At 48.2% G+C, this 19,918-nt stretch overlaps 1 protein-coding gene across 6 annotated transcripts in view; it reads right to left on the bottom strand.

The window, feature by feature from the left end:
* Window positions 1-16,926, bottom strand: part of TPST1 (tyrosylprotein sulfotransferase 1) — a 31,825-nt gene extending 14,899 nt beyond the window's left edge. For 2 of the 6 annotated variants that reach the window (XM_085078180.1, XM_085078182.1), the window contains exons 1-2: window positions 9,152-9,523; window positions 829-1,797 (exon numbers count right to left, since the gene is read on the bottom strand). In XM_085078180.1, coding sequence (XP_084934306.1) covers window positions 829-1,700 — 872 coding nt within the window. In that variant the 5' untranslated portion in view covers window positions 1,701-1,797; window positions 9,152-9,523. Of the gene's footprint in view, window positions 1-828; window positions 1,798-8,148; window positions 8,374-9,151; window positions 9,524-16,744 lie in introns of those variants that run through there. The other 4 variants (XM_085078184.1, XM_085078185.1, XM_085078183.1 and 1 more) reach the window with 3 other exon arrangements.
* Window positions 16,927-19,918: the final 2,992 nt, after the last annotated feature.

Raw genomic sequence — 19,918 nt, 5'->3', positions numbered from 1 at the left:
CTATTCTCTTGGAGCAGTTTCTCGAGTTTCCTGGAAGAGGATGTTCTTGGCAAACACAACTCCAAGGCCATTCTTGCCTTGACAACAATATTGTTGCTGAAATCAGATGGGTGACCTGGCTGGGACGGGTAACAGCAGTCTGGGTGAAACAGCTCAGGGTTACTTTGGGGCACAGAGAATAGTAAAGGTGGTATCAGATATTGAAATTCAAGTTAGCTTTGACCATTAAAAATCTGTTCATATGCTGCACACACATTAGTGGGACAACTGCTCAGCAGAACCAACGTGAGATTGCAAATTGTTAATTACCAAGGATTCATTTTCCACATTCATCATAAATCAGCTTCCCAAGGCACCATCAAGGAAAAACCAAAACCAAGTGATGACTGTTTTTTTATATGCCAAATGCATTATTTTACCCCTTAGAACAACACAAGGTGAAGGATGAAGGATAAATAATTCTGTATTTGCTTTAAGTCATATTAGAAAATCCACAGTCACCTTCCTAGGTATTAAATAAAGAATATCACCCAATTCTTACTTCTCAAAACTGAAGTTTAAATAAATTATTTTTAAAAAGCCTTGTTAGCTTTGACCATTAAAAGTTTGTTCATATGCTACACACAGGTTACTTCTGTTCAGCAGAACCAATGTCAGATTGCAAATTGTTAATTACCAAGGACTCATTTTCCACATTCATCATAAATCAGCTTCCCAAGGCACCATCAGGGAAAAACCAAAATCAAGTGATGACTGTTTTTTATACGCAAAATGCATTCTTTTCCCCCACAGAACCACACCAGGTGCAGCAGGAAGGCTCATACTCACTTGGAAAGAGAAACCCCCCCTGCTTTCCCGATCATCTCCTCGTGGTGCAGCACCGCCTGGTTCCAGGGGATGCGCAGGAACTTGAGCAGAGTCCTCATCCACCGCTCGGGGTGCAGCACCAGCTGCTCGTAGTGCACCAGCATGCACCTCTGGAAGCCCACCTCCATGCACTGGTTGTACATGGTCTCGATGGCCCGGTTCCACTTGGTCAGGCAGTCCCTGTAGCTGTTGAGGTCAAAGCCGGCGATGGTGACCTTCCTGGAGATCATGGAGTGCACGGAGGCGCGGCCGTCGCGCACCATCAGCAGGAATTTGGCGTTGGGGAAGATCCTGGCGAGGTAAGTCAAGGATTTCAGGGCGAAGGGATCTTTGTTGCACAGGTAGGGCGCCGGCTCGCCGTGCTTGACGATGATCTCCAGCAGAAAGGCCTGCATGGCCGAATCCAGCACCTCGTCCGTGACCCCGGCCTCGTCCAGCCGGATCTTCTCCTTGCTGGACCTGGCCCACATCTGCTTCACGGCCAGGATCCTGGGGATCACCCTGGTCTCCTCCCCGCAGCGGATGTCGGGGTGAGCGTCCAGCATGGCGCGCATCAGCGTGGTGCCGCTGCGGGGGACGCCGCCGATGAAGATCAGCGGCATGTCCTTGTTGTAGGGCAGGGTCCTGTTGGCTCCATCCCCCTCCCTGGGGGCTGTCCTCAGCGTGGCGCTGTCCCTGTCCCCCCTGGCACTGTCCCTGTCCCCTCTGGAGGGCTGGCTGCGCTCCTCCATGCGGTGGTGGCACTCCATGGCGTGCTGGCCCAGGTAGAACACCGTCACCGAGCTGATCACCAGGCAGGCCAGCAGCAGGTTCTGCTTCAGCTTGCCAACCATCTTGGGAAAGAGGAACCTCGAAGGGAACAGAGCTCCTAGTCCAGGTTTGCCTCTAGTTCACCTGCCATGGGAATCCTAAGCCGGAATAAATTAAGGTCTGGCAACGGGAGGGAAAAATAAAAAAAAAAATTAGAAATTTGTCAAGAACAATAAATCAACACAGAAATTGTTTTTCCAAGAGATGAGACAAGATTAAGCCTAAAACCCCAAAATACAAGCCAACGTTTCCATTATTTCTTTTTCAGTTCAGCTTCTTAAAATTGGGTTATTCAAAAGTCATTTTCATTTCTACAGAGACAAGAAAGTCTATTAGATGATTTCTAGATGTCTGAACAAAAGAGAGCTTCTATTCCAAGTTATCCTGTTCACCTGCCATAGGAATCCTAAACTGGAATAAATTAAGGTATGGCAAGCAGAGAAAGAATTTAAGGAAAAAAAAATCAGAATTTTTTACAATAAATCAACATCAAAATTATTTTTCCAAGCTGTAATGAGACGAGAAGAAGTCTGAACGCCCAAAATAAAAGCAAACTTTTCCATTATTTCTTTTGCAGTTTCGCTTCGTAAAATTGGGCTATTCAAAAGTCATTTTCATTTCTACAGAGGAGAAGAAAAAGACTATTAGATGATTCCTAGACATGCATAAGAGTCGGAACAAAAGTCTTAGATTGAAAATAATTTGAAAATCTGTCTGTTTAATTCCATTTCCAAGAAGGACTAAGAACATGCCATGCCTTACAGTGAACACCAGCAATACCCAACAGTGGCTTAGATAAATCTTCATTCTGCTGCCTGGGTGACTCCACCTGTATCTTTATTTTTCCCATTTCTAACACTTTATCTACAGACAATCATTTTACCTGTGCTCTGCAGTTCACCTGCTTTGGCTTTTCAGCTCAGGTGGGCTGAAAAGTGACTCTCCTTCTCCAAATTCCAACGAAATTAGTGCTCTACTGGAATTCTGGAGGAAGAGCTGAACCAGCTCACTGAGCACTCTGAATAGCAGATGATTTTAATTGGGAGGAGCTCCAGGCACAGAGGGATCTCCAACATTTGAAATGATTGGCTTCCTCCTAGCTTTTCCATCTCTGTCAGCAGTGCAGGACACATCCCTGAAGGAGAAGATCCTTCTGCCTGCTCCCTGCTCTCTCTCCAAACCATCATCCTCTTAACCTTTTCCTCTGAAAATCCAGTTATCTCAGAAATTCCTGGTTTCAGAGAGGCTCTCTCCCTGTTTTATGGGAATGTGCAGCCAGCCAGCAGCCAGGGGACAGAATTCCCACTTGGGACTGGGGAAAAGAAGGGAATTCCTCACACAGGAATGTGTCACAGCAGAGGTTTTCTCTGGCAGTGCATCCAGGAGAATGTTTTGCCCCTTCACACCAGCAAAGCTTATTCCAATCAACAGCTGTCACAATACATCACCCAAAGTTCAGCTTTTAGCCTCTGTTACCAAAATTAAACTGGAAATATCACTCAAGGATTAATTCCCTTCTTTTCCTGTGAAATGGCCAACGCTGTCTGGCCAGAACACCACTCAGGAACAATTCATCCTCTGTGACAAGTTTCATTCTACTCACGTACCTCTGCTTGCTTTAACTGGACCTTAAATATCTAAACATTAAAAAAAAATTTTAAAAAACACCCTCAAATTGACAGGAAACTAAGGCCATCTGAACAGTGCTCAAAAAGAAAGGAAAATAAATCATGCAGTTCATACTTCCATAGCAGCAACAGTTTCTCCTCTGAAAGTTTCAGCATGCAGAGCTAACTTGAAATTGAGGAAATTGTTCTGCTGAAAATGAATAAATAGTACAAAATAATTTTAACATCCTTTAGATACAGTGAAGATTTGGTTCTCAGTAGAATTAACACAACTGAAACAGCATTTTAGCACAGAACACACAAGCCTTACAAATATTTACACTTCCTACATTCCCTACCATTACTCAGTCTGAGTAAATTCCACAAAACTAATTTCCTCAGGAAGGAAAAAAAAAAATCCTCCACAAAAACCTTCATCTTCCAAACTAAAACCTACTCCTTGAAGACACCAACATTCCCTAAATGCAAAAGTTAGGTAGCTGATCACTAGAGAAAAGCACATCAAGAATAAATTTAAGATGTTTAACTCTAGCAGAGATTTCTATTAGAAGATCACTTAAACCAAAATAAAATAAACCCAAAGAACTCTCAGTATTGGAGAAAAGCTGGTGATTGTTGGCTGAAATCCTCAATTCACAGGTTGGGTAAAGCACACAATGACTCCCTCTGGGCACAATGCCAGCTGGGAATTCCAATGAATATTTCAGCCTCTGAGCACCGACCACTCACCTACACCACCAAAAACCCCTCATCAGTCCCCTCAAACCCATTCATTTGATGCATTTGAACATGTTTTGGGAAGTTCAAAGCTGCCAGAGGCTGCAAGACCATAAAGAACCAGGATTAAACTCTCCCACAACCCTCTGTGCTGTTTTTTTTACCTGGAGCACACACTGCCATAAACTGTAGCAAGACCAAGCTTTTCATGTCAGGAAAGAGAGAGCAGTCAGAAAGAGCTCCTCTCATAAAATTAATTTCTTTTCCAAGCCAGCAAACTCCCTTCTGTGCCTGAAGTTCCAAGGAGAGCTCTTTTGGGATGAGGATGACATATGAGAGTTGCTGTTCTGCAAATAAACCCCATAATAATTCCTCTCCTCCCCGTGAGTTAAGTGCTCTGGAGCACATCTGTCAGCCTGAAGGGTTGTAAAAGTTATCATTTCTCTGCTGTTAACAGCAACTAAATTGTCAGCATTTCCAAATCACAACTCCAAATCAGCAATCCCTTGGCAGCATTTAAGCAGAGTTTGAAACATTGTGGGGTTTTTACCTGAGAAAAGTGTTGCTCACCTTACAAGCACAGTTATGACTGTTTTTCAACATTTTAAAATGTTAATTAAATAGTCATTTTAAAAATGTATTATTTTACCCCTTGGAACAATACAAGGTGAAGGATGAAGGCTCATACTCACTTGGGAAGAGAACCTCCCCCTGCTTTTTCAAGCACAGACAACTTTTATTAAAAATATCCCAAAACAAACCCCACAATCACCCAAACAAACACAACCCAGCCATGAGCTGAGGAAGTTGCAGATAACTACAGTGGTAGAAAGGCCTTTGGCAAGTTTCAAGTGACACAATAAAAAGAATTCCCAGAAAAAAAAAAAATCAGTGGAACTTAGGAAAAAAAAAAAATTAGGATCTACAAGTTTCATCACAAGAAAGAGCAGCCAAGCAGAATTGCATGTAAGTGAATTTTCTGCCCAGAAAAGTCAGGCCTGTGAGTCAGCCCTGAGATGATGTTAGCACAGCAAAACTGACTGCTCTGCTTTGTTTCCTTCTCCTGCACACACTTAATTCTCCTGCCCTCCCCCTCCAAGCAGCAGGTCAGGACCTTTTTTCCTCAAGTTCATCCAAAAAATGTTGAAAATTTTTAGCTCAGTCAGGAGGCAAGTCATTCATTTGTCTTTTATGCTAGAACAGTTTGGGGTTTGTTGTTGTTTAAAACATTCCCTGCCAGAGGAAAAGAAGAAAAGATGCTCCATGAGCAGGCAGTGACAAGGAATCCTCTGGAGCTCAGGCTTTTCACTTTGGAGCTGGAAAGGGAGCAGCTCCCTCCTCCTGTTCAACCAGACAGCCTTTCCAAGGCTAAATTGAGAGGACAGTGACAGTGGCATCACCCAGCTCCAAATAAAACCCAACCCCACACTCACAGGAAGGATTTCTCAGTGATTAGCTGCCATGTATTGAAGTTGTGACTGTCAGCTCTCTTCCTAGGAAGGGCACAATTTAGGTTTTGTGGAATGTATTTTGTTCCTGCATCTGCCCAAGTGTGGTGAACAACTTCCCCTAATAGTTCTCACTGCAGGGATTATAGGAATGGTTTTTGCATTCCCTTGAGCTTAGGCTTTTTTGAGGGTTTGGTTTGAATCTAAAGCTCTGCAAAATGTAAAGGGCCAGGGTTTGACCTCTGCTCTTCTGGAGAGCTTTGCTGGAAGGAAGGAACACACTCAGCTCCGTGTCAGCAGGGCAGGAGGCTCCACAGCATCCTACAAACACTGTGCCAAAAAGCAGGAGCAAGAGAGAAGTCTGGGAAGAGTTCATACTACTGGAAAGTTGTCTTTCCCCTCACATCCTCCTGCCATGTTCCTGTGATTTCCTTGCCCTACTTAGGAGATCTGCTCAATCAATCCCTGATTCTCTGGGGCTATGGCAACATCCCCTCCCTTCCCAAGGCTTTGTGGAGCAGATTCCAAAATACTGCCTCCAGAAACAGAAGGTTCTGATGCACAGCCTGACTACTGCACCCAAAACTTCACTGGGAAGGAAATTCAGCTCAGCTGGATGGAAAAGCATCCCAAACTGCTGTTAGCCATTGTCAGCCTCTTGGAAAAGGAGAAATGAAAATGCTGTTAAAAAGTAAATGTCAACTCTGTCGGTTTGTTCCCTGTCTCTTCCTGCACCTTTCATTTTTTTCTCTCTTAAGATAAATCCTGGAAAGGCAGCAGGCACTGGGAATTCTCCAGAATCACCCTCAAAACAGTATATGTTTAGAAAACTGAAGATATTCGTTAGAGGAAGTTCTACACTAAGCTCTTTCAGCATTCCTAAAGCAAAGTTTAAGGAAGGAATCCCATAAAATTTTTCCTCAATGAGCTGGTTGGATTCTGGCTGTTTGTGTGTGTGGGTCAGAATCTGTACAAGGAATCAAATCCCAAGCAAAAAAACTCAAAGCTAAAAATAAAAATCCAGAAGCCTTGAGTTGCAAGTCCATCTTTAGCTTTTTAAGCCCTCCTGGCCCTCAAGCCCTGCAGCTGTTTGCCCCAGATTTCTCCTCCTACTAATCTTAGGGTAAAAAAAAAAAAGGATGATAAAATAGGAGTAATTTTTATTCACCTCCCCAAAGAAATAAGGAGTAAAGCACCTGGCATAAAAACATCTGGAATGAAAGAGAGCCAACTCCTAGAATGACAGAACAAAGTTGGACAAGATTAGTATCAGGGAATGCAGATGTGTGAACAACTTTCCCTTAGAGCTCCCACTGCAGGAACTATAAAAATGTTGGTCACACATTTGCATTCCTTGAACCTACTTTTTTTGGCTCTTTTTTTAAATTCTAAAGGTCTGGAAAATTTAAAATTAACTTTCATGGTCACAGACTGAAGAATCTGAAGTTTCCATATCAGGGAATACAACACATAACTATGTAATAATTTCATTATTTCTATTACAACCACTTTATAAAGAGTAAAAAAAAAATGTGCTCATGTTTATGCATTTCCATTTTGTTACCCAAGCACTCAAAATTCAACACTTTTAGATTTTTCAACATTCAAGGCCTCTAAAATTTAACTTTTAAAAGCAGGTAATTAAAGAGTTCTGCTTCAAATCAAAGGAAATAACTCTATCCATTCTGCTCTACTTACATCTATAATATACATACAGCAAATTATCAGGATTTGCATACAGAATGGTCAAAAAAGATTTACCAACGTGCTCCTGGTTATGCAAGAATAAACACTATTTGTGAAGTTATACAGTTCCTGCTGGAGAACAATCCAACAAAAGGAATTTTACTGGCGACACACAGAGGCTTCAAGCTCTTTAAAGTTATGCATAAAATAAAAAAAAAATAAAGGGAAAAAGAGAGGGAAAATGACACTTAAAGAGCAGATGAACTGCTGTTCTGTGCACTTCTCAGAGGGATTTCAGCACCCCGTTCCACACTGAGCACTGCAGGGAATCCAACTGATCAGAACAGTGAAAACCTACAGAGCTATCAAAGTCTGCACGGCATATTAACAGCGACAAACAAATGGCTTAACCCAGCAAACTCACTGCCAGCTAAGGGACAGATTTATTCTACTGCTATAAAACTATAAATCATAAAACTATAAAGCTATAGGACTATAAAACGGACGGGGCTTGGAGCAGCCTGGTCTAGGGCAAGTGTTGCTGCGCGTAGAAAGAGATGATGTACAGGGTCAAGCCAAGCCACTCGGTGTCCCTGTGCCACGCTGTGCCCGCAGCACAAACCGCAGTGCCCGCTGTCCCCCAGCCGCCCCACACCGAACAAAGGCACCGGAGCGCCGGCAGCCCCTGCTGAGACTTCTCCCGCCGCGGGGAAACTTTGGCAATCCCCCCCCGGCTGGCACGGGCCGCGGGAGCAGCGCGCCGAGCCTCCCTGCCGCTCCGCTCCGCTCCGGCTGCGCTGCGGGACCGCCCGGCCGGCCCGGCCCGGCACAGCGGGGCCGACAGCGGGGACAGAGCCGCTCCTGCCGCCGCCTCAGGCCGCGGCCCCCCGCCCCGAGCACGGCAGCGGCTCCGGCGGCCCGGGCGGGGCAGGGCGGGCACGGGCAGCGCCCCGGGCCGCCTCAGGTGCGCGGCGGGCGCGGCGCCTCCTCACCTGCGCTGCTGCTGCTGCTGCTGCTGCCCCCGCGCCGGGCTGGAGCCGCGCAGCAGCGGCACCGCCGCCCCTCCGCCGCCGCGGCTCCGCTGGGGCACCATCGCCGTGGGCAGGCAGCGGGACGAGGGACGGGAGCGGGACGAGGGACGGGAGAGGCACCGGGAGCGGGAGCGGCACCGGGAGCGGCACCGGGAGCGGCCGCGCCGCCGCCTGCCCTCAGCCGCGCGGCTGCGGCTGCCATGGAAATCACAACCACGCCCTGATTGGTCGCGGGCCCCGATGTGTCGCGAGCCGCGGTTGGGCAGCGGCGGGTGATTGACGGCGCGAAGGGGCGCGGCCGAGGCGGTTGCCCCGCCCCCCGCGGCACATCTGGCGCGCACAGCTGGCCGCGGGCGGGGCGCGCGCGCGCGCACATCTGGGCGGCGCCGTCTGGCGCGCGGACCACACGTGCGCCAGCGGCCGGCCAGCTGTGCCAGACAGATGTGAGCCGCGCACAGCTCACGCCGCGAGAATGCCCCCGCTGCCGAGCGAAAATTATTCTTATTCTCGAATATTTTGAAAGGAAAATTCCGTCCCGATTTCTGCCCCTCCCGGCTTGGCTTTCAGTATTCAAACCACCCCAAACACACAGCTCCACTGTCCTGGGCAGGCGGTTGAAGCGCAGCGCTCCAGCTGTCCCATAAATCGAGCAAAGCTCCGAACAGGCCCGAGGTGCTGACAGCCCGGCTCAGGGCTCAGGTGTCCCCCGGGGTCACACACCTGCTCTGCAGCAGACGGGAAGCGGCAGCCATGTGCCCACCACGTGTGCGAGCGGGAAAACATCTGGAGCAGCGGCAGGCTGCAGCACGAGCCGGAGCCTGCGCCAGCTGCTGGCACAAATCCCAACCCGTCCGACCCACAGTTGGGGGAAGCGGCCGGGAAAGGAGGGAGGGTGACTTGCACCAGCTCTCTGCCCCTGGAGGTGCAGCTTGAGAAGGAAATTCACATCTGTAGATTAACTCACCTCTGAAAAAGCGTGGCCTGAGGCCGCCCTGACCCCTTCATTCCCGATGCTCCATGTGGAAAGCCAGGTTTGGTTCCTCACCAGCAGAACAGGCTGAGCTGGACTTGGTAATACAGTGATATGCAGAAGCTAAATCCAACTGAAAAGATATTCTCTCTTCACGAACAGAAGCCCAGATGTAGACAAACACCTTGCAGAAATGTCACTGCTGCTGCAGGGTCATATAAAGGGAACAATCCCACGGGACATTCCCCAGATCTGCGTTGCTTGCCACGTGGGGGAAAAAAAAACTAGTCAAAGGGCTTTAAGATCCCAAAATTCTGTCTGGGCAAAGCCACAGTGAGAGTGGAGAAACACCTCTGTTGAGAGGGGTGAACATGGCTCAGCTCAGGTGTGTTTTATTTGCTAAGAAAATCAATATTTGCCATGCAAACAGATACCTGTGTTGGTGACAGTGACAATTATTCTCACTCTGTGAAAAGCTCTGCCCTGGAAAGACTGAATTTCCAGAGTTCCCAGCACCTGTAAGGCTTTTAAATGTGCTCAGAGAGCTGCTGGGAGTACAGAGAAACCCACAACTCCCTTCAGGTGGCAAAACCCCTTTCAAATTTCTTCTCCCTGACAGCTATTGATGAGGGATAAACGTCCTTTGCTCCCCAAACACTGCTGGATGTGAACCAACGGTTTAAAGACGAAACAATCTGTGTATCCTGTTTCCAGTAAGTTTGCCCTCAATCCATTAAACGGCACTTTTCAGATGGCTTTATTGGTTTTTTTTTATGGCCTGAACCGTGACTCACACACATTGTGCCTTTTTAAAGCCTTCCAATCAAACGGTGCCTCCAGGGAGGGGGAAACGCTGCTCTCCGAGGGAAAAGGGGAAAACACAGCGCTGCTGGATGAGGCAGATGGAAATCCTGGAGGCAGAGGGTGCCCCACGCTGGGCCCTTCTTTAATCAATGCTCAGCTCAAACAACCAGCAAATATTGCACAAATACTGCACCAAGTGACATCTCGGTGCAGCCAGATGATGCAAAAATCCCTTTCAAATTGCTCCTTCCTGACAGCTATTGATGAGGGATAAATGTCCTTTTCTCCCCTAATGCTGCTGGAGCTGAACCAACAAATAAAAGACGAGACAGACTGTGTATCCTGTTTCCAGTAAGTTTGCCCTGAGAAGGGGCAGTGTTAATTGCTCAGCTGGGACATTTACATTGGCCTGGCCCTGGTTTGTTCCAGGAAGTTGGGAAGGATTCCTCCTGGCTGGGGCTCAGCACGGGATGAAGGATGAGCCCAGGAGGAAAGGTGGAACCCTTGGGGAGCAGGATGGTGCTGCAGAGTCACAGCTTGGGGTTTGCTGAGCTCCAAGAGGAGCAGAAGTGGGTCCTGGTTGGCTGGTTTTCCCTGTTTTTCCATGTTTCCCCCAGTTTTTCCCTGTTTTCCCTCATCACTGCCATGGCTCATGGTTATTCCCATGCTCTCAGGTCCAGCTGTGCCACACAGAGCATGTGGGACTGCTGGTGGGAGGAGGAATGAAGAGCATCCCTGAGTTCTGGTGCTGCTTAGGAGCTTCAATTAAACTTTTTTCTTTCCCAAATGTGAACCACAGCACCAGCCAGGCTTTTCTCCCTACGGCAGAGAGCAGCAGGACATCCCTGTCCCGTGCAGGGCAGGCTGCAGGAGCCAGGCCCAGCCTCAGGCAGCTCAGACTGGCCCAGCTCCAGCAGCAGGGACACATTTTCCAGCCTTGTCCCCTCGCCAGGGCCCTCGTGAGGAGCAGAATCTCTCCTGCCACATCAGCTGAACTGCTGGGCCAGCGTGGGAGCCAGCAGAGTCGCCAGCACTGCTGCCCTGACCTCGGCTAGATGGAGGTCTGGCACATCCACAGGCAAAAATGAGGCTTTTTTTCCCTCCCTGCACTTCCAACCCAACGTTTTTCCCCACACTAACTCCACTCCAAAAGTATTCCTGAATTCAAGTCCGGTGTGATAGTTCAAAGATCCCTACTCCACACAGCCTGGCTCTCACCCAGGAGCATTTTACCTTAATTCCACCTCCCAATCCTAAGAATGCACAGAATTTCCCCCTGGCTCTGTCCAGCTTGTTGCAGCAGCCCAGAGCAGGGAGAGCTGTGCTTGCTGGCTTAGGCAAGTCCTTGCCAGGACTGTTAAATGTGATTTTTTCCTCGAATACCTCAGCAGCAATTGCACAACCCCAATTTCAGTCTCACACCAGGAGGATCTCTGATCTCTCCTTCGCTGGGAAGCAGCTGGAGGAGGTTTGGTGCTTGTGGTTTTCATCCCTGAAGTCACCAAAGGGAGTCTGGAAAGGCAGGGAAGGGTGAGGGACTCCAAAAATCTTCCATTGTAGAAGTCTGGATCTAGATGGAGCCTTGAAAGGAGGAATTGAAGAGATAAAGGGATTTGGATGGTACTGATATGATAAAGCACACATAAAGCAAGAGGGTTGGATTTCAGCTTCTCCTGTGAAAATCCATTTGGCTGTGGGGTAGAATTCCAAAATCCCAAGCCCCTGTGCTGGGAATCCTTCCCTCTCCCTGCAGCCCTAATGCTTCCTTGGCTCTGTCAGGGATGTGCCTGAGTCAATCCTGTCATCTGGGCATTAAGGATGGGAACAAACCCTGGGGAAAAGGATGGGCTTGGCACCTTCCTGACGAAGGAAACTGCCAATGATTGCAGCAGCACAGACTCCAAAACGTCAGTGAGGCCTTGGAGGATGCCAGGACAAAATCCCTCTGCACACCAGGCCTCTGAGCTGCCCTCGGGCTGAGGGTGACCCCAGAGCCCTGCAGCAGGGACAGGCAATGGGAATAACCCACTGCTGGCTGCAGGGTGAGGAGCAACAGGGGCAGCCAGCAGTGCAGATGGAGCCCAGCAGTGTCTGCAAGTGCTGGCTGAGCCAAAAAACCCAGCCTGGACATCCAGGGAAGACTAATGATTCCCAGAGGAGGAGAAAACCCAAGGACTGTGCCCACAAGCTTTTAAGTTTAGGGCAAACAGACATGAGGCTGATGACATCCTGCTGCCTCCCCTCCCTGCAGGAGAACCTGATGTTTCTGCACCCACATGTCGCCTGCAGATGGTTTTAGGAGCAGAGCAAACCTGTCAGCCACAAAGCCAGCCAGGCCACCGGTTCACTTGGAAGGATGGTGGTGTCTGGCTGGGCATTTCCCAGAGGAACACTTGTTCTTATTGCTTTTCCCTGCTGCTGCTATTTTTCTGGCAGTGCCTGTGCACAGGCTGCCCTTGGCAGGGCAGGGTTTTTCCAAAGCCACCCAAACCCAGCCATGGGAATGCCATGGAGCCATTCCCAGTTTTTGCCAGCAGAAAGCCTCAGTTCCAGCCCAGGGATCACCCTGAGCTGCAGGCACAGCACCACCTTGGTGCAAAGCTGGCAGCAGCTCCACCTTTTCCCTGGACTCCCTGGCACTGCTCCCTGGCTCATGCAGGGTTTGGACTCATCCTGCTCCATCTCCAAGCAGGGTTTCTCTGCTGCAAGCACCACTCCAGGAGGATTTAAACTGAGGTTATCCAAGCCAGGAGAACATGAACTTCATTTCCAGGGAGCTATGACCTGACCTTCACCCGTTTGTAGCTCAGAGAAGATCAAGGCTATCAAATCAAAGAGATTTCTGCTCTAACCCTACAAAGCAGCATTTTGGGATAAATAGCTCCATATTCCCCCATCCCTGCCTCGTTTCTAGATGGGACAGCTGAGAGCTGACCTTGCCACGTGTCTGGAGAAATCATTATGGGGGCAGGAAGAACCTCTCCGTGCAGCCCTCAGCACAGGCGAGGTGTTTCAGGCATTGCACGGATTTATTCCACAGAACTTTCCCCGCAGCTGCAGGAGCCCCTGGAGGTGCAGCTCCCTGGGTTTTTCCAGTCCAACAAATACAGCAGGAGCTGTTTTTCCAGCCATAGGCATCTCCCCGTGTCCTTGGCTCGCAGACAGCTGCTGATGTGGCACGAGGACGTGTGCAGGAGGGGAGCTCAGCTCATCCCAGAACATCCCGTTGCCTAATTCCTTCCCCTTCTTTAGGATTCTCTGAAAAAAAACCCTAAAAAACCCCCGAGCAGTATCACAGAGCTGAGCTGGAGTTTTTATAAAGCTCACACGGCTGCTGAAGGCTTTGAGTGATGTGTGATGCTCTCAGCTGAGCCTTAAGAGAAGAGGGTTAAGATATTCCTTACTCCTTGTCCCATGAGGTTGAAAAGGCTGAAAATTCCCAGTGGTTGGCAGAGAATTCCCAAACTCAAGGCATGAGTTTGTAAAGCTTTTAGCACACTGGCCTCTTAACGAGGTAAATATCCATCAGCTCATTTATAATGACAGTGACACAAGGAATGATCTCTGGGAAGTGACACGAAGAAGTGGAAGGAACTCACAAATCCCAAAAAAGAATAAAACCCAAAGACACAGAGTTCTGCCTGCACAGGATCAGAACTCAGAAGGAACACCATTAATGCTGGTGATGGGATGGTGCAACCTTTTTTTCTTTGAGGTTCTTCCAAGGGGAGTTAAAATCCACACCATGAAAGGTGGGATGAGGCAGAATCTCAGTCCCATCCCCACCGTGATTCCTCATTCCAGATGTGTTTTCATCAATCCCTGTCTCCTGCAGGGCTGAGCTGCATTTGCCAGCTGCAAGAAACTGAAATAAATAAAGCTGAATTCTCCCCCCACAGGGGAGAGAATTGTCATGGAATGGTCACCACGTATCAGTTCAGCCATTGGAGCCCTCAGAGGAGGAGGGTGATGTGATTCCCTAAAAAATAACAAATAAAAATAACAAATAAAATCCCATTGCTTTTGGGAACAGACTCATTTGGTAGGGTTTTCCCTGTTTGAAGTGCATGAACAGCTCAGCCCAGGATGTGGCTTGAAAAACCCTGGTTTGGATGGATTTTTGTAATTCCCAAGTTGGCATCTTCAGGTCTGGAGGGAAATGAGTGAAACCCCTGGGCCAAACTCTGGGAGAAGCTGCAAAGTGGTGCCTTTTCCAGAGCTCCTTCATTTTGTTTGGAGCCCACTGATCATTTATTTTTCCAGTGGCCTTTTGGAACCCCAGCATTTAATGCTCCAGGGAGGGATCAGCCCTCCCTGAAAACTCAGCTTGGGAACGGTGAGATCCAAGGGGAGAATCCCAATTTGAAACCTTCACTCTAAAAAAAAAAAATCCTAAATAATTCATATCAATTCATTGCAGACAAAATACAAAATCCAGACCTCCTTCCTCCCTATCCCCAACCACTGGATAATGTCCCCCTCAGCTAAAGAACAGATGTCAAATTAAAAAAGCAGCACAGAGAAGAATAAAATGCATCAAAGAAATAATCACTTGAAGCTCTGCCCCTTTATGAGAAGAAAAAAATCCCTTTTTCCCTAAGAAACCCCAAACTGCCCCAGCAGAGGCAAATCCTGAACTTATCCTCCTGAATGAACACTTTAAATCAAGAAAAGAAAGCAGCCATCAATACAGCAATTTCCCAGAGGAGGGAAAAGGCCCAGAAATGGCAAAATCGGGAATTGCTCAGCCCATCCTGGTTCTAACACCTTCTCCATCACTCCCAAATATCCCCACACAAACAGATATTTACACTTGGCCTGTTGCCATGGGAACCTGCTGGATTTGGTGTATTCCCTAGGATGAATTTCTGCCCATTCTCCTGTACTCAGTCCCTACAGGAATATTCTGTTTCTTGTTTTGCTAGGAAGAAAAGCAGAATTGGCCCAGAAAGGGCAGAACTCCCCAGCCAGCAGCAGTTGATGCTTGTAAAGAAACTTTTCTTCACTCCTGCAGCCAGCAGGAAGCTTTTGCCCTTAGCTCAGGGCTTTGGATTCCAAAAACTTTCAGTTCTTTAGGGCAGAAATCCCTGCCTTGCCCTTCAGGCAGCCTCTGGCTAACCTGGGATGGATGGAAAGCAGCTGGATTTAGTGTTTTGGGTTTGTTTCTTGTGGATGCATCCAGCAAGGACAACAGCAGCAAACTGTGGGGGATCTGGAACTGCCACCCCAAATCAGCCCTGTTTATCTGCAGAGCCCTGGGCCTAAAAGATAAAGTCCTGCTTTGTCTAAAATACATTTTTATATCCATGATATCCACAGAAAATGCTCTGGAAGAAGTTCCCCAGGGAAGGGAGCCCAGCAGAGTTCTGGATTCTCCTATTCACTTCAGGCAGAGGTGAGGAGCAGGGAACTGGACTTGGTGATCCTTAGGGATCCCTTGTAACTCCATCTATTCCACAATTCTCTATCATTTTCTCTAAACACCCATACACATCCATATAAATCCAAATTTCTGCCCCAGCCAGCCTCCCTCAGTCCCCTCTCAACAGGACAGGAAGGAAGATAAACTGAAAACAAAGCTCAGGGGTCACAAAAAAACTCAGGAGACACCAAAGCACTGCTCTGGCTGCAGCAGGAGCAGGCACAGCTCCTCCACCACCTGCCCTGCAATTAAAACCCCAAAAATTGCCCAAGAAAACACTTTTTAGCAGCACAGCCCTGGAGCACCAGCCAGGACCCAGCTCCTGCAGTGACTCAGAAAATGTGACTGTGGGATCAACCCTCGTGAATGCTTTTGGGGAACCCTGCCAGTGCCTGCATCTGATTTCTTGCCTCAACTCCAGCCAGCTTTACTGCAACATCAGCTTGGAAGCTGTAAAACATGAGACAAACAATGTAAACCGATGCAAGCAGCAGGATTTAACAGGAAACAGGCCGTGCTGTTCGTTTTCTGGATGGGAGAGCAGCTGGCCCGGGCAGGGATGATCCCATCCCAAACTCCTCACACCCATTTGCTGATCCGCAGGCAGGAAAAAGGGGGCTGGAGGCTGATTTCATGGGGTCACTCAGCTGTGTGTGGTTTCAAATGGGACAAAAGGCAGAGAAGTCACCAGAAGAGACAGATAAATTACTAGTAAACTAAAAGCCTGGAGAAAAAAAGAGCAGCAGGATGAATGTGATGCCTGGAGATGCTGGGATTTCCTGCTTTCCTAAGGACTGGCAGTGGCATCACTGCGGGAATTACTGTGCCCTGGAGCTGGAAATAACTCCACTTAACACCTCTTTGGGGGATTTTCAGGCTGGCAGAGAGCTCCTGTGCCACTTTTCCTTCCAGGAGGAATTTTCTCCTGCCAGCCGTGGCCAGTGCTGAGCTCACTGATGGCACCCAGAGGTGTGTTTGGCACCGTGGGTCCTGTGAGGCTGCAACAGCATCAGGGATAAAACCCAAACCTGCTTTAGCATCAGGGATAAAGCCCAAACCTGCTGGGGAAGGCTGGGAGCCAAGGGATGAGTGTGCAGGAGTTGTGAGAGCCACTGGGGTCAGCCCAGCTGAAATCATCCATCTCAAAGTTCACAAAAATCCCTTCCCATTCTTTCCCCACCTCCCTATTCCCACTCCAGGGATATCCCACAGAATAAACCTCTGGACACCCTCACAGCTCCCAAAATGCAGCTCCACGTGGAGTTCCACTTCCATGGATTCACCCAGTTCCTGGAAAAGAGGATGAATCCATGGAATCCATCCTGCTCCCCCCCACCTGCAGCACTCCCACCCCAACTCACGGCACTGCAGGATTCCATCCTTTCAGGCTCCAACAGGGGCGATTCCAGGCAGATCCTGTCCTTCCCACTGACCCCACAGGGATCCCCAGTGCTTGGAGGAAGGCTCAGAGCCTGCTTTCCAGCAGCTCAGGAGGATCTCTGCCCAGGCAGAGGCAGCTCAGGACACAGATTGGGGTTTTGGTGATCCCACCGGCTGCTTTTCCTTCCCCACCCGCTTTTATAGGAGCCTGGTGGCTCCCATTGGCTCGGGACACCCTTTTTATAGCAACCACTCTGCCCCATTTCAACTGCATTCAATAATTTCTCAGCTCATTGTCCTGCAGAGATTAGTTACACATAAGCATGTTTGAATGATTAACTCCTGGGCTCTGCTCTGCTGAGGCAAAAAAAAAAAAAAAAAAAAAAAAAAAAAAAAAAAATCCAGCAAAAAAAACCCAGAATCCAAAGGCTCCCTAAGACTCTCCCTGCCCTCCTGGCAGCTCCCTGCCTCACCACTGCCCCTAAATATTATGGTTTTCCTCAGAGCTTCTGCTCCTGGCTTGCTACAACCAGCCCAGCTGGCACTGGGGGGAAGATTTCGGCTCCAGAAAAGCACAGAAAAACATTGGGAAAAGCTCAAAACCAAGAGGAAGCAGCAGCACTTGGAGGGTCAGGTGCAGGTTTTGGGGTGAAAGCTGCACATCCCATCTGATCCCACCAGATGATTTCCAAGGGTGACAACCCTGGCAGCACTCAGGGATATTCCACATGGATATCCTCCACCAGCTTTTGGGAGCGTGAGGGGAATTCAGGGCCATTTCCAGAGCAACACCCAGCACATCTGAGCTGCCTTCCCTGGTGGCTTCAGCTGCTGGGGTCTCAGCTTTGCTGGTGACTCAGGACAGGGGGTCCTGCCCCACCTGGAGCAGCCCCATAGGGCTGGGACACAGGCAGCTTCCCACTGAGGCCATGTCTGGGGCAGGATGCTGGAGAGGAGAAGGGAAAATGTTTAAATTGGCTTGAATTACACCATTTCCATCCCCCTGCCCTCTCACCCAGCGTGGGCAGTGGGAAGCAGCAGATTTTGGGGGGGATTTGTGGGCTTTGCTGGAGCAAACCTGCTGGGAGGAAGGAGTTGGATCCCATTAGGTTTTGTGGGGGTGTTTTCAGCCCTTCCTCTTCCCTCCCCCTGCCTGCTGCTCCCCCGAGCCAGGGCCTTGTGGAAGGAAATCCAGCAACAACACAAAAGGGAAAAAGCAGAATTTGAAGAGCATTAAAAAGGTGACAAATGATGCAGAGGATTGCAACTGAAGGGGCTGCTCTGGAGCTGTCTGGGATGGGCAGCAGGGCTCAGCCAATATCCTACTTTCCCCATGGGATAAGGGACACCAGTGCATCCAGCTGAAAACTGGGATGATGCCTGCAGAACACCAAGGTGCTTGTTGTGCACATTTCTCCCAAATCCCACCTACCTGCTGTCCACCTCCTGAGCCCCAGCAAAGCTGCTCAGCTCAGCAGCAGGGATTTCCTGGATCTCCCACAAAATTCCCTGTGCACATCTGTTCCCAGCAGATCCATTTCCCCTCGCCCAGCCAGGTAGGAGCAGCAGCTCCTTCTCCTCCCATTAAACAAAGCTTCTTCTGATATAAAACTTCTCCAGCAGTGAGTGCCAAAGAATCCTCGAGAAAGCTTGAATTTATGGGAAGAGAAACCCCAGGTGTTTTCAAGGATCAGATGAGGAATTCTGGCAGCTCGTTCCCCTTCCTCCCAGGCAGAGCAGCCCTGAGCAGAGCCAAACCCACACAAGAGAGGGGAAAAAAGTGAGGAAGATATAAGAAATGAGAAAATGAAAAGCAACATATGCTTCTGAAATATTCAGGAAGTGCTGAGTGCTCAGTTTCTTCTCAGAACACACTTTTACCTTTCTGGCACCCACGGAGCCAACTCGGTGCCACCTTCTGTGTTCCAAAAGGATTAGGAGGGTCCATCTCCTGTTAATTAATGGTTAATTAAGGGGGAAAAGCAGCCTTGGGAGAGTGGCAGATCTTCTGTGTGATATTCAGCACACTGGGAAATGGTGACACATCAGCAAGAAGACATTTGCTCCCCATAAATCATTGCTGATCTGGGGGTTCTGACACAGAAAAGCCCAAACAGCACAGCTCAGAAAAGCAAACCCTCACCTGAATTTACAAGCAGGAGGTTTAAAAATCATTTCTTGAGGTCATGCACATGCCACAAGCCCAGAACCTTTTCATTGTTGTTCAGCACTGCATTTTTAGGGGAATTCTTGTTCACTGCACAAGCCATCCATGCATTTGCACAGCTGTTAACATCTGGAATTGATCCTGATAAGAAGGTTCAGTGAGGGAGTTCTGTATCCTGTACAATACCCACACAACAGCTCAGAGGCTGGCAAAGATCCACCACAGCAACAAATCAATTCCCAGGATGGAATATCCAACTGCAGGGATCTGATGAGTTATTCCTGTTGGCTGAAGATATTTACAGCCTGGTTCCAGCTGCTTTTGATATGTTCAGAGCAAATTTCAATAACTTCATTTTGGGAAAGGACAGATGAAAATGTAAACACTTGCAGCCCAAGGCTGCAGGATGTCAAACAACATCAGTCACTGAATAAAAATGCTAATTTTAAAATTAATTGCACGGTTTTCCATGCTATGATCCACTTATCTCTCTTGTTTTCTTTCCCATTTGGAGAGAAAAATATATACTGATGGATCACAAACCCACCAAGCACTTTCCCTCTTCAGTACTAAACAAACCCAGTCTAAACATACCTTTAGTCTCCAGCCTTGGAAGGCATTTAATGTAAGATAAATTATCTTTAAGAGGCAACAAATACATTTTTCCAATAATTTTCTTTCCTCTCCAAACATCAGAGAAGCTTAAATACCATGGAAACAAAAAAGACAAATCCCCCAGACACTGGAATTTATCAGTCCCTTTCATACACTGCAAAACTAAAGCTCAGAAAGCATAAATTCTTTGCATAAAAACACAAAATAAAACCATGACAGAGCTGAGGGGGGCGGAAAAAAGTCAGATACTGTGATTTGATCTTGTCTGTAAATCACAAAATTGCCAGGATGTACTTAGAATTTTATTTCTATTTCCAGTACATCATAATAATTATAAAAGAATGGTCTGTGGCCACAATATAAACCAGCGGCT

The sequence above is a fragment of the Lichenostomus cassidix genome, chromosome 19 (genome assembly GCF_008360975.1).
Source record: "Lichenostomus cassidix isolate B80296 chromosome 19, HeHo_3.0, whole genome shotgun sequence".
NCBI lineage: Eukaryota > Metazoa > Chordata > Aves > Passeriformes > Meliphagidae > Lichenostomus > Lichenostomus cassidix.
Note: the sequence above shows the minus strand (reverse complement) of the source record. Positions and strands in the feature narration are given on the sequence as shown.